This window comes from Abramis brama (assembly GCF_963993115.1).
Source record: "Abramis brama genome assembly, chromosome: 16".
NCBI classification, from domain to species: domain Eukaryota; kingdom Metazoa; phylum Chordata; class Actinopteri; order Cypriniformes; family Leuciscidae; genus Abramis; species Abramis brama.
This window is the reverse complement of record NC_139978.1, coordinates 8,670,409-8,684,813: the sequence shown is the minus strand read 5'-3', so window position 1 is coordinate 8,684,813 and position 14,405 is coordinate 8,670,409. Positions and strand designations below refer to the sequence as shown.

Genomic DNA, 14,405 nt, shown 5'->3' with positions numbered 1-14,405 from the left:
ATTACCGTATGCATTTCAAAGCAAATGCTAAAACGTGTTAATTTATGCTGTCAGGAGAGGCAGGGAATTTAAATCGTCGTTATCTACGATTTTGTTAGGGACAGTTGAAGTCTTTCTACAAGACTGTCGCATCTTACGCACATATATTTGAGTGAGAATGTAAACGTCAAGCTTTAATCGCATTTTAGCGACCTATTCGTTTGATATTAGTGTTTCCCGCTCGTGTGAGCCCAAACGGCGGCTAACGCCTCCTCCCGTCCCCCTCCAATTCCCCCAACCCAACCCTCCACAGCCAAGTGCACTCACACTCCGCGAGCCTATTTACCCTATAGGCTATACCTGCATAATCAGCCTCATCTGCCTCTCTCTCATCTTGCTTTTTTAACTAAAGGGAATGATTCAAGTTGCGTTCTGTTGCTCAATGGCTTAATTCGGAGCTCATTTGCTTCATGACAAGGCTGTAGTTTACAAGGGTCAGCTGCAGGTCAAGGAAAGTGATTTTGGGGATCCAGAGTAAGAACATCGTTTGTTCCAAGCCGCAGATAACTTGCTTGGTAAGTAAATCTATTATAAATATAGTATTTGTGGTTCGTTTGAACTCTTCGTTTTGTATGGGAAGTATTGAGCGCTCGCATTTCTGAAGGTGAGCATTTAAACCCACCCACTTTAAGTGAACGCAGTAAGATCTCCTCATGTTTTCATCATCCACTTCAATAGCTTCTTATAGACTAGATTTGTGTTAAAAAGTAGCATTCGAATTCTTTAACGTTATATTTAATGCTAAAATGTATAAATATGTTTAAATCACTCCATTGATCGATTTATTTGTCCCCTTATGTAACGTTAACCTAATTTAATTATTTTTTTAACTATAAAAAACAAAACAATGAGTGTACTGTTGCGATTTAATTTGTTCCTTTTTGTCTATCAGTTAGAAAAATCGATGAGTGTCCTACAAAGGTGATGCAGTGGTCAGAGTTCACTATGATAAATGTCTGTCAACATGTATTACAGTAGACTAAACCTTATGCTTGATAAGAAACATGAATTTCTGTAGAGAGCGATTATGTTTTTTTCACAAGCCACTGTTATCTGTTTCTGTTTATCTAGCCTACTAGCTTAGTTTTACAGATATATTATATTATATATATTTATATTATATTATGTTATAATATATTATATTCACTTTAAAAATGATGTGTTGTTTCTACCCATGGTTGGGTCAAATATGGACTAATAATATTAAATATTATTTCCAAACAATGGCCTATATAGACGGCAAATAAAATTAAATAAATACATTAAAAAGACCAAATATTAATTAATAATAATAAAAAAAAATGCTGGGTTGTTTCAACCCATGTTTGAGTCAAATATGGACAAACTTGACCGTTGGTTTATTTTTTCTTTTAATTTGGCTTCATTTTAAACCCAACCGTTGAGGTTTTTTTGAGTTTATATATAATTTAATACATTTTAATTAAACAGCAAGCAGTGTAATGCAAGAGGTAAAATGAATGCAGGAGATGTGTGACGGCTTTTGTGTAATTCGTTGTCAAGGCTGCTGCTGTATTAGTCCAGAGACTGCGCTTAATAGAGTAACAGTTAATGGTCGCTCGAAGGAGTTTGCTGTCTTTATGAATATTTTCGCAAAATGTCCTATGCATCTTAGGCTATTCTGTTTTAATATATGCTATGTTTTGAAATCCGGCCTGAAATTAACCGGGGCAAAGGAAGAATTTTGCACTTTTTGTCCATGACGCATTAACCGGTGAAGAATAAGATAGCCTACTTCTCCAGTGTGCTCACTATGGCTGATCAATTTTTTGGGGGGTTGTTCGGTATGAACATCGGTAAGATACAGCTTCATTAGTTCTAAAATACAAGGCCTTTGTCAAGTGATAATTCAATTCTCCGCTTGAATCCCTGTTGTGTGTGTATAATTGCTGGCAGAGCTTTAACTCCTCTCCAGGTGGCAGCTACCACGGGAATACAGGTCAAATTTAGTAAACACGATGTTTCCTCGTTCGTAAAACTACAGAGTTCGGACTTGTAAACGAAAACTCATTCCAATTCGTTTATTTATTTATTTTTTTTATTTTTTTTTACTTTGCTTTACTAATGAGAACAGTGTCATTTATTGATTTGTTGAAAGTTACATCCGAAATTAGGGAGAGTGGACTAAAATCCTCGCCGAAAAAGCAGATATTAAGAAGCATTAAGGACAAAAGATGGTTTCATGAGGTCCTTTTTAAATGAGTTTTGTTTGAGTAAACATTAATTTGGCTTAGGCTATGCACTTTTCCAATAGGCCGTCTTTTGCACGCGGCGTTACCGAGGGAACAGACGCGACGCGGCAACAGTAAACAGGCCTGAAGGAACTTAAGATATGAGAAAACGTTTTTTTCCTTTTTTTTTTTAAATTCTTTTTTATTATAATTTTATTAAATGAGCACATTTAGATTTAGGTACTTGTCTATTGTTTTTAAATTAAGAGGAGACCGGGCTAGTTGTCACCGTCACAAGAATTATCTCAGTATAGGCTATCTTGAGGCTATCTTGAAATAAATGTTTTTTTTCTAGCGGAACGTTGGTTTTAAACCTTTCTAATATCTCTTAAAATTATTCGTTTAATCTAAATTACAATTATAATATCATATTTTTGTTTTGTAATAGCTATAACAAGTGAACAAAATAAAACCACATAGTCAGAATTTAACTAAAATGCTAAACCTTTTTCTCACAACAAAAGTATTTGTTATTTTATAGCCTACACACGTGCTATAAATGTATCCAATTGATTAGGTTAACTTTAACATTTTTGTGTGTGTGTGTTTAACAGTTATTTTACTATTCGAGATTTGGTTAAAGAACCTAGGTTGTTTAATGCCATGCAGGTTCAAAGTCAAAGTGTGTTTAATTAACTAAGCTATTTACAACAATATTTTTTCCTAGACAAAAATTTTGGGAATCTTCAGTCCCTTTTTTAGTCCATACCGAAATTGAATTTTAAATATAAATGAGAAATATTCACTGAAGTAAAAAAAAGGGCCTTTTATTGATTAATTGATTGATTGATTGAAAGGTGAATACACCATTTTAAAATGCTTTGTTCCTATGAAAATTATATATATATATATATATATATATATATTTCAGTTTAAACCTACTGTATGTGGAAACAACAATGTATCAAAGAAGAATAGCATTGTGATTGTCACCTTTAAATTGATCTAATTTACATGAACATGCGTGAAATGAATCATGTTTAAAATAATTACTTTAAATATCATCTGCAGTATAAGGGATGTTGATATTTTTTGTAATAATAAATATTTATGGGTGTTTAATATGGTTATTTGAGTTTAAAAAATAAATAAAAAATTAGGTATAAAATAATTTGATTGCAAAAATCATTCATGACCAATATTGCTAATTAAATGGCATAAACTAACCTGCTGATCTTAGTTATCTATGACATTTGAGATTTTTCTATTGGGTGTGTTATAGTTTTGATGGTCCAAAACTGCAACAGACTCACTTTCTGTGTTGACTTGCTCTTGTGTGGGTAGGATACACTCTTCTGGCCCTCATTTCCTGTGAGTAATATGATGGAGGAAGTATGTGGTCACTGTGGAGCAGTGCCAGGCAGGTTTGGACACGTCAAGCCTGGCATCTTTATTCTGAATCTGTGCATCCAGCCTCAAACTCTGCTGGGATTCAAACTCAGAAGATGCATTGGCCAGCAGGGTGGAAATTACTTTAAAATCGAATCCTGTGTGTGTTCAATTTCTACACAGTGATTCAGTTATTTTACAGAGCATGAGTTCAGAGCAGTTATAGTGTGCTCCTTTAATAGGGGTCCATTAGAAAATTACTGGGTCCATTAATGCATAACGATTGTGATTAAAATGTATAATCATTAGGTATCAAATATAATTTGGAGAACTATACCCTTTTAATTTAATATATGTAATAATTTCAAATGTTAAACATTTGAATTAACCTTTTTTTTTTAGAGTATTCAGACCAATTTCAATCAAGATTCTGTAATAATTTATTCACCTTCATGCCATTTCAAACCTCCTTTTTTTTCCATGTAACACAAAATGTTTTTTTTCCCCATACAAAAAAGTGGATGGTGATTCTTTCATTCAAGATCCTGTCCAGACAAAAATTTGTTACCTTAAAAACTGTTTTATTTGTTTTCTTGTTTTGTTGGTATAACTTAATGACTTTAGGTTGATTCAGCAATATTAATAATATTTTTGACTTAAATAAAACCAGTTAATTTAGATGTTATTTTCAGATGACCACTTTTTTTCAGCGTACTAAAGAAGTCTATGTGTGCCATATTGCATATTTTGCTAGTTTCAGTTGTATACTGTATGTAACTGACTGCAACAGGTTATTTTACTGATGATTTTGTTTGTTACGGATGCTTTTATTTTATGCATGCACCTCTTGTAACCCTTGTTTGGTATGTGGTTTTCAGTGTGATCTGCCCTGCGGTGGATTGTTCAACATCCAAAATGTCCCAGTCATCCACCGCTGATGAGGGTACAACCTTTGAACATTTGTGGAGTACCCTGTGAGTTTAACCGGCAGTTACATGCATTTTTGTTGTGTTGGGGGGAAACATATTACAAATAATGTAAGCTACTTAATCAGATTACTTTTTTCAAGTAACTACAGTAACACATTACGTTTAAATGTACAATACATATATATATATATATATATATATATATATATATATATATATATATATATATATATATATGAGCTACTTTTTCAAATAAGTAACGCAAGTTACTTTGTTTTCCCATTTATTGACAGACACTTCTCCTGTCCCCATGCAATGTGAGCATGCATTACTCATCTTGCACAAAAACAGATTCAGTATTCATCAAATTGAATAAAAACAGTGAAATGCAAACTCAGAATATTATGCAAACCTGTAATAATTAAAAATGTTAAATTACACAAATATACTTTGTGTATTTAATCTCACTTTATTAACCAATGTCTTCGCTGCTGACCTTTGATGATCCAAATCAACCATACTAATAAGCAAAATGACTTAAACTTAAACATCACATTTGTGTTTCATTTTGTTTTTATTTCTGAAGTAAAAGTGTTGAACTTTCTTCTCCTGAGTCCTATTCATCTACATTCCAGAATGGCAGCGCAGCTGAAAGGTTTGTTTGAGCTGCGCCCTCTACTGTAGACGCGCGCATTTGCGTTTCCTTACATTTTCCAAAAATAGAACTTTTGTTTGTCATTAAAAAATAAACAAGCAAGCCCAGCCCAGGTGAGAAAAAGTAACGCAACACATTACTTTCCATAAAAAGTTACTAAGTTACACAATTAGGTACTTTTTTAGGGAGTAACTCAATTACTATTTCAAGTAATGCATAACTTTCCCCAACATTGTAAGCTTTCGGTCTGAATGCAGCAGTATCAGATTTATTTACAAAACTCAAAACAAAATTCTCAGAACACTTGAAAAGCAAGAAAAGAACAACCAATTATGAAGAAGAACAGACAACGAACAGAAAGAAACCCAGAGCTTAAAGTCCCCCTAGCAATAATTATATCCCTTAAAACTCATCTTTGATTATAAAATTACATATTTAAATGTTTTTTTTTCTTTCTGTGAAAAACATTTCTTCATGCCTTAAAAGAGCTTGTATGTAACTCTACTTGCTTCATTTAGTATGCGCGGATACATGAATATGATAATTAGCCCCGCCTCCACTCACTCACGCCGGCCCAGAGATTCACTCGCTCTGTCAACTTACTGTGGTAAACGCTGCACAATGGTATTGCTCTTTACAACGTCAGACACATAACAGTAATTAATATGATTATTCTTTTGCTTGACTACGTTATCAAACAGCTAATAATGTGTTGCTAATGTTACACAAACCATGTTCCCGTTCGCATCTCAGAGTCAAACAGCTGCCTTTTAAAAATCAGCCTCGCTTTGAACATCAGAACGTCAGTGGAGAAAGGCATATAGTTCATCATAACATCGTAATATACATCGTATGCATAATTCACCCACTATATTGCTAAATGTACCCGATTTTTCATATAAAAAAAAAAGAAAAGAAAAATTATACCGGGATAACCTGGCTTCTCTTGAGACTCCCCTGATTCAGAACGGTAATGAAATGCCATTTAAATACAGACAAACCAATCAACAAAATGAATAACAGGTGCTAAAAAACTATAGAACCATAAAAAAAAGAACTGAAAACTAGGACACACAACTAAAACACGTGACAAACCCATCCAGAAACAAACCCAGATTATCCCTTAGTCATATGTCTGGTAACATTTATCATTCAATGTCTGTGAAATCAGCAGCACGTTTTGATATTAGCAACAATTAATTTGCACTATTTCGAGATAAACTACAATCTGTTTTCTTTGAATTACAGGTACAAAAAAACAAACAAACAAACAGATACACTATGGGAAATCTTTTACATGACCTTTTAATATAAACTGGACCTGCTTATATAATCCTTTTCTGATTCCCGTACGGTCTCTGTGTCTTGTTACAGGGAGCCAGACAGCACATATTTTGAGCTTCCTCAGGCAGGACACTCAGGAGACCGGGCTTCCAGCAGCCTGCCCAGCAACCGCGCCGAAGTCTGCATGGACGTCTACCACATGAGAGACATGAACGACAATGTCATGGTAAGAAGCCGGCGGAAAAGTGCAGATTTGTGTCAAGCAAATACAGCTGCAATCTATTGATTCACAAACATTCAATACATTCTCAGTAAAATCAGTCAAACAGAGGTGAATCCATCTTGACAGGATGTGTTAGTATTTATTTATTTATTTTTTGTGGTTTATGTTTATTGTATTTTGCTTGTTTGCAGTTGTGCAAATATAATTAATATGAGCTAATTCTATGTAATCTGTCGATTAAATTTGGTGACATAAAACTGAAAGTATAATAGTTGTAAAAGAATCAGAAAAATTCATTTCAACATTTCAACCTCGCATACACACACACACACATGCACAAAAAATAAAATATCAGCCTGTAATACTGAACTTTATTGGTTTTCCCTCCTTATCCATCAGGATTCCCTCCTCAGTCCCTAGTTTCCCTCTCGTGCGCTGTTTTTTCCCTCCCTTCGGGCTCTGCAGGCTAGAGTATTGAGTGGAGGGTGTAGTGGGAGGTTGTGATGCTTAATTAGAGAGAAAAGCCAGGAACACGACACCTGCTACTGCCTCCCATCTGGGGCACACGTGCCGGGAAACAGAGAGCAGAGAGATGGATGGATGGATAGATGGCCAAATCTCACAAGGTCACATTTCACCTCAAAATAAAGAAAAAAGAAAAAAAGAAAGAAAGAAAAAAATATTTTTTTTGCATAAAAAAAGGAAGCTTATTTTAGCACCCATTTAAAACACATATTTTAGGATGTTGTGACTTTAATTGACAATTATGCACATTTCCCACAGTTCTCATTGCCATATTAATGCATACCGACCAATTTTCATTATTCTAAGTTGTGAATTTAATTTGATTCTTATTACTGTAATATCATATTTCTTACTGTTCTTACTGTTTCTTATAATGATTGATCATAAAATAATTGTAATTAAATCAGCAAAAAATAAAGTAGTACAACAAATACTTAAAATATTAAGTTATAAAATATAAAATTATTTGTACTTTAATATTTTCAATTAGTACAATTGATAATGTAGTAATACTATTATACAATAATGAGGATGAGATTTCTTTGCATTATCTTAATGAGAATGGGGGAAATATGCTCAAAATGTGATGAAAATGTTGTGATGCATAAAAATGGTAATTGTACTTAGCATTAATACCATTATATATATAAGCTAGGCTATATATATGTGTATAATTATTTTTTATTATTTTCTTTATTTTATTTTATTTTTTGAGGTGAAATATGATTTGCGAGATGAATTCATTATATCTTGTACATGGATTTGTGCAGATTTTACTTTCTGCATCAGTGGTTCCAGAATTCTGTGAAATATCTCTTCTAGGGCATATGGATTTCCTTTGGTTGTTCGCTTTAGACTTGGACAAGCATTTCCAAAAATGTATTGATTTTCAAGTGTTTGTTTTTCACTTGGCCCTTATGGGAAATTGCTCTAACCAGTTGGTTATCTCTCTTTTGAGAGGTCCAGCATTTTAAAAAGATAAGTAAGATTAATTTCACCATTAATTAAAAAAAATATCCCAAAACATTTATAATTGGAAAGCCTAAGCTATCTAACCATCCCCCTTGCAAAAAATGGTTTAGTCTAAAAGACAAGTGGGCAAGTCTAGGCCTGCTTTTGTTGGTAATGAATAGTCATGAGGCCAAAAAGTGGGAGGGCCAAAGATTTGTTGTTGGCTGCATCTAGAAGCTGACAGGGCAAGGAGAACTGGCGGAAAATCAGAAAAAGCAACTCGCGGTGCGTTTACCTTTCCTGGAGTTGTTGTGTCAAGTTAGTTTCATTCAGAGCATCTAAAGTGAAGAGGTGAGACGTGCAGAACTCACCTGTGTATTCTGTGAGGTCACATGACCAGACCAGTGGGAGAATCTCCCCTGTCTTTTGCCTGCCTAGCGGGAACGTGACAATGCTGTGTGTCGGTGACCTGCCTCATTACTACAGCGCGGTAGGTGAGCAGTTCCTGAATCATCCGCTTGATTTTTCCCGAGCAATGTTGTTTCTTTGCTCGCTGTCATTTTTATTTTATTTTATTTTATTTTATTTTATTTTATTTTATTTATTTTATTTATTTTATTTATTTTATTTATTTTATTTATTTTATTTATTTTATTTATTTTATTAATTGTATTAATTTATTTATTATTTTATTATTTTATTATTTTATTTTGTATTTTATTTTGCATTTTATTTTATTTTATTGATGGCTTATTAATCATTATATTAACTTAAATGTATAAGTTAATCTTCTATTGCACCTTATATTGATGTCAGTCTTTGATGAGGCTCTTCAGTGTAAGGCTTATCTGTAATTGATTTTCAAATAATAATTTGATTATAATTGGTGAATATACATACAATGTGGTTTGATTATGTCCTATCTTGCTTGATAGAAAACCTTCAGCTATATTGATGCTATAGTTTCAGCACATCTGTAAGATGGACACCTGTTGATGTTCCTCACTGTGCACTTTGGTATTGTTTTGATTCTTTTTTGAGGGATTTCAGAGATTTTGTTAGTTGAACTAAGCAAATGCAGAATTTGATTGTTTTGGTTTTAGTAATATTTTGCAATTTAGCGGGGTCATCTCACACCTGTTTACGCAATCCAAAAAAAACTTCTTTAGGATAATAGTAATTCTTTCTGTTTTCAGCAGAGGGTGCTGTTTTTACATATTATCATACAAAACTTTCCCACAGACAGATCTGCACACTGCCTACTGTTACATGGGCTTGTTCTCACACTGTATGAGGAAAGTTATCACAACAGAACCTGGCATTAAACAGCATATTACAGGCTTTACAGCAAAATATAAACTGAAAAAAGTAAATAAATAAATAAAAAGAAAAGATGTAAAATGCAACACACTATTTTTTTGACTAACAAATGTTTAATAAAATTAAATATGTAATTACTAAATTAAATATAATATAATTTGTAACTTTTTTAACGGAAAAGTGTGTTTTCGGTCAAAATTTGCCTTCATTATATAGTTGAATCTTGTCTGAATGAATGTCAGTTTGGTTTTATTTTGTACGCTTGTCAGTTATATAAAAAATTTTAATATTTAATAAAATATGTTCATGTTGATATAGATTTTAGTTTAATGGGCAATTCATTCATTCATCATATAGGCTATATATATATATAGAGAGAGAGAGAGAGAGAGAGAGAGAGAGAGAGAGAGAGAGAGAGAGAGAGAGAGAGAGAGAGAGAGAGAGATATTGCATGTGTGTGCCAAAAATGAAACATTGAATAATTTACTCACACACAGCACGTCTCTCTCTCTCTCTCTCTCTCTCTCTCTCTCACACGCACGCACGCACGCACGCACGCACACACACACACACACACACACACAGACGCACACACACAGCAATGCTTCTGTTCTGTGTTTCAACTTGCCAGAGAACATGTTGAGACTTACTGATGAGGCACACCTGAGTGTGTGTGTATGTGTGGTTAACTCCGAAACAGCGTTTCTCACATTTTCTTGTCCATTTTAAGAGATCCTTTATGGAAAGCCCCTTATATTTGAGCCAAAAACGAAATTAAGAAAACTACGATGTATAGGATATACTGTAAGGTACATGCTAAAGCAAGTATCACAATTACTGCTGAACATACTTAGGGTTATGGATTTGAACAAACCCTAAAGTTTTAAATTTAAGCATGTAACTGCACCTTTTGTGTTGCAAGCATGAATGATTCCTCAAATCTTGCTACTTGTTGAGGAGAGATGCGGCTTGTAGTGGTCAGATACAGTTGCCTCCTGGTGGATGATAAAACAGTTTGAAATGTGCCATGGACTTACATTGAAGGAGGGATATACATCTTTGGACTGAGCTTTTTGACTTGGGCCAGTAAATAACGACTCAGAACACCCTAGCAACCACTTAGCAACATCCTGGCAACACCCTAGAATTTTTATTGGTGAGTTTTGCACAGGAAGCAAGACTTGGTTCTAGTTTTCAATAAATTGCATGCATGAAAACTCATCTCTCTACCTTTGAACCATTTGCTTTTTGTTTCTCTTGTTCCCCTTTCTCATGTGCATGCTTGAATGGTGTTATTCACAGTCTTGAGAAAGTGTATACCGGCAAGTATATTCTTGTGCAGGTGTTGTCCGATGTGCCATAATTAGGACAATGTGTGGTTTCTGACCTCCGTCCCTTTGGACTCCACCTGCTCTCGTTCACCATGTCCCACAAGGATCATGACTCCATAGAGGAGATTTCTCGAGGAGAGAGAGAGACTAGCGCGAACAGGTCATAAAGTCTCAGGTTGAGTTGACTGTGAGAGATGAGTGTTTTACTCACTATGGTTTCTATGGGTTCATCGGTGTGTCGTTTGACAGCAGAGGATACGTGATTCTGTTTGTTTGGACAATGTACTATCTGAAAAGGAAGGTAAAGACTTTTCCCTTTGCTTGACTTGTGTTGCAGTTTGGTTATCTAATTTCACAGGTCTCTGATTGGTCTAGAGGTTTTGTGGGAATCATTTCCTATCATGCTTTTTTCCTGAACTTTGAGTTAATATATCAAGACTGCATGAGTCTTGATATAATCATGCTCTGCATGAGTCAAGTGATAATGGCAGCATTTTCTTTAAAAAATGTTTGAGGTTTTGAAGATAATTTTTATATCATATTTATATAATTATAGCGTAATTTAGATTTTTACATTGGATTTCTGTGGAAAACGCAAGTGGTGCTTGTCCGTGACAACCTCTGCAATGATGGTAGAGTGTTGTGGTTTCTTGGACATTGCTATGTGGTGGATAGAGTGTTCTGGGTGGTTGCTAGGGTGTTGCTAAGTTGTTGTGGGTCCTCACTGGCCCAAGTCAAAAGAAAGTCTCTTTGATATGATAATTTTTAGCTATCACTCCCACTTCCAAGTCGAGTTTTTCTCCCCACATTTTATAGTCCGCCAGGTGAAATCATAAGTCTGATAACTTATAATAATAATAACACACCTTTCTTCAACAAACTGCACAATTTGAAATGTCACATAAATGGTATGGGATGATTCACTAACCCTAAGTATGAGTAATAGCAATGTTAATATTTATAAAGCTTGGAATAAAAAAATTGGAATTATGAAACAAATGAAAAACAAAGAAAAGGTCTATATTTGAGGACTTTGAACTCTTCAAAAGCATGAGAATACATCGTTTGTTACCAAATTTGTCCAGCTGAGCTTTACTTTTATCACACCTGTTGAGGTACTACTAGCCCAACAGTTATGGAAACATAATTTATGAGTGGTGGGTATGATCTGTGAGTTTTGTGTTTGTAAGTTAGAGAAGAGAATGGCAGGCAATTAGACATGGGACAGATTATGGTTGTGTTTTACAACCTACCCTTTGCCTGGAGGCATGGCTCCCTCTCGTACGTCCCAACAAGGTGTAACTGGAGCTGTAGAAGTGGAGTGGATGGAGTCTTATCTCCTCCCTCTTTTCTTTCAATATCAGCTTTTCTTTGCCTACCTCCTTCACCTGTCTCCCTCCCACTCTTTTACCTGTCTCACCCTCCTTCACTGTCTGCCTTTTCACTCAGTCTCAGTACAGCCTACTGAGCAGCAGTATGGAACAAGGTTTGGGGAACAGACCAGCGTCTACCAGTCCGTACAGCTCAGAGACCACCTCCAACGTGCCAACGCCGTCACCCTACTCTCAGCCAAACTCAACCTTCGAGGCCATGTCTCCAGCCCCGGCCATCCCCTCCAACACTGACTACCCTGGGCCGCACAACTTCGAGGTCACCTTCCAGCAGTCTAGCACCGCCAAGTCAGCCACCTGGACGGTGAGTAGAGCGCCTCGGTTGTGGCGCAGCTGTATCACGTGTTTCTTCATGAACCCATGCACACACTATGCTTTTCCCACACTAACTGCCGATCGCACGCAGAACTTTTACATTTCTTTGGTTGCTTTTGCCCTTTCTTCGATGTCGGCTTCTCTTATAGATTCTTATGTTGGCTGCATTCCCGCTTTGTTCCTCTTTTTAATATGTTTCTGAGAACTAAACATCTGTATATGGGTAGATGACCTGAAATTTCAGGCAGTGACAGCAGTGTCATGTGGTGTGATATGCTATTAATCTCTTTATCGCCTATACCACCTTTAAAATGTTTGATTATATGGATATAGGATCTTATGCTCACCAAGGCTGCATTTATTTAATTAAAAAAAAAAACACAGAAAAACATTAATACTGTGAAATATTATTACAATTTAAAGTAACTCTTTACATTTTAAATTATATTAAAACAGAAATGCATTCCTGTGAAATCAAAGCTGAATTTTTTTGCAGCCATTACTCCAGTCTTCAGTGTCACATGATCCTTCAGAAATCAGAAATTGTGAAACCGCAATGTTTTTCTTGCTTTAGAAAAACAGTTAAGTTATTGTTCAACAAATATAAAGTTCAAAAGAACAGCATTTAATTAAAATATAACAATTTTGTATTTTTTTACTGTCAATTTTGATCATTGCATCCTTGCTGAATGAAAGTATTAATTTCTTTAAGAACATTCTTAATTTTCAATCTTATTTTTTCTGTAATTATTATATATGCAGTATTATGACCACATTTTTGGAATATTTGCACTTCATTACATAAAAATGTTAAAACACTTGTCATGCAAAATGACTTTTAATGCAAACAGCAAATTGCAAAAAAAAAAAGTGAAATTAAAAATTTGAAGAATTGAAAATATGTTGACAAGTAACAAAACCTGCAATATATTCCTTCCCGTTAACATCTGCTATGTTATTTGTCATCTATCCATAAATGTATATATTTTAAATAATTCAGTCTCTGTCAGGTTTCTTGTACTTGGATTGTTATTTTGTAAGTAAACTGCGACAGACAGCTCCCTGATACACTGCTCTCTCTCTGAGAAACAATCATTCAAAAAGCTTTATCAAAAAAGTTTGCCTTATCAAAAAATTACAGAAACATAAAGTTTAAATTCTTTAGTGTGTCTGAGTCCAACATGTTTGTTTGGATTTTAGAAATAGTTCGAGCTCAAAGCAAGTTATTCACAAACTATAAAGATCTATATCATCATGATACACTGCTCTGTTACCATTTCCACATGGTTCTTCTTGAGTTTTAAGTTTGACTAATGAAACTTAGGAGCTGAATTTCATCTTTTCTTTTTAATGTTGTTGATCAACATTTACCTTGTAAGTGGTCCGAAGTGGTTGCTCATGCAAATGTTGCTTAACTGATGCTAGGGTGTTCTGTTTTAAGTGGTTTCTACAGCATTGCTAGATGGTTACTGTAGTGTTCTGGTTGGTTGCTTAAAGAATTATGCATCAAAGTTTAATACTTAGGTTTAGTGTTTAGTTCAGATATTTAGTAAGAGAGATAGTGCTCATACTGTTTTCTTATACATATATTGCATGCATCCACCGAAGAAAAGAAATCACAGTGATGCTTTAAATGAGAGCAGTCAATGTTTTCCCCAAAGTCCAGTGTCGCCCTGATGAAAGGTGCTACATCAGTCTGTCATGAAGACGACCCTCTGAAACAGGAGATGGGGCTCTTTCTTGTGTCGGTGGCTCTTAGGTTGTTTGTTGGATGAAGTCAAGCGTGAGGCTTGGTCTCTGACTTGATGTGGATGTGTAAGGTGATAGCGGTTCCAGGAAGGTGAGTGCTATGGCCATCACTCAG

General features: G+C 34.9%; 1 protein-coding gene across 1 annotated transcript in view; it reads left to right on the top strand.

The window, feature by feature from the left end:
• The first annotated feature begins 288 nt into the window (after positions 1–288).
• tp73 (tumor protein p73) overlaps positions 289–14,405 on the top strand; it is a 47,408-nt gene continuing 33,291 nt past the window's right edge. Inside the window, exons 1-4 of the mRNA XM_084087632.1 lie at positions 289–554; positions 4,496–4,591; positions 6,576–6,711; positions 12,285–12,530. Coding sequence (XP_083943758.1) covers positions 4,533–4,591; positions 6,576–6,711; positions 12,285–12,530 — 441 coding nt within the window. The 5' untranslated portion in view covers positions 289–554; positions 4,496–4,532. The remainder of the gene's footprint in view (positions 555–4,495; positions 4,592–6,575; positions 6,712–12,284; positions 12,531–14,405) is intronic.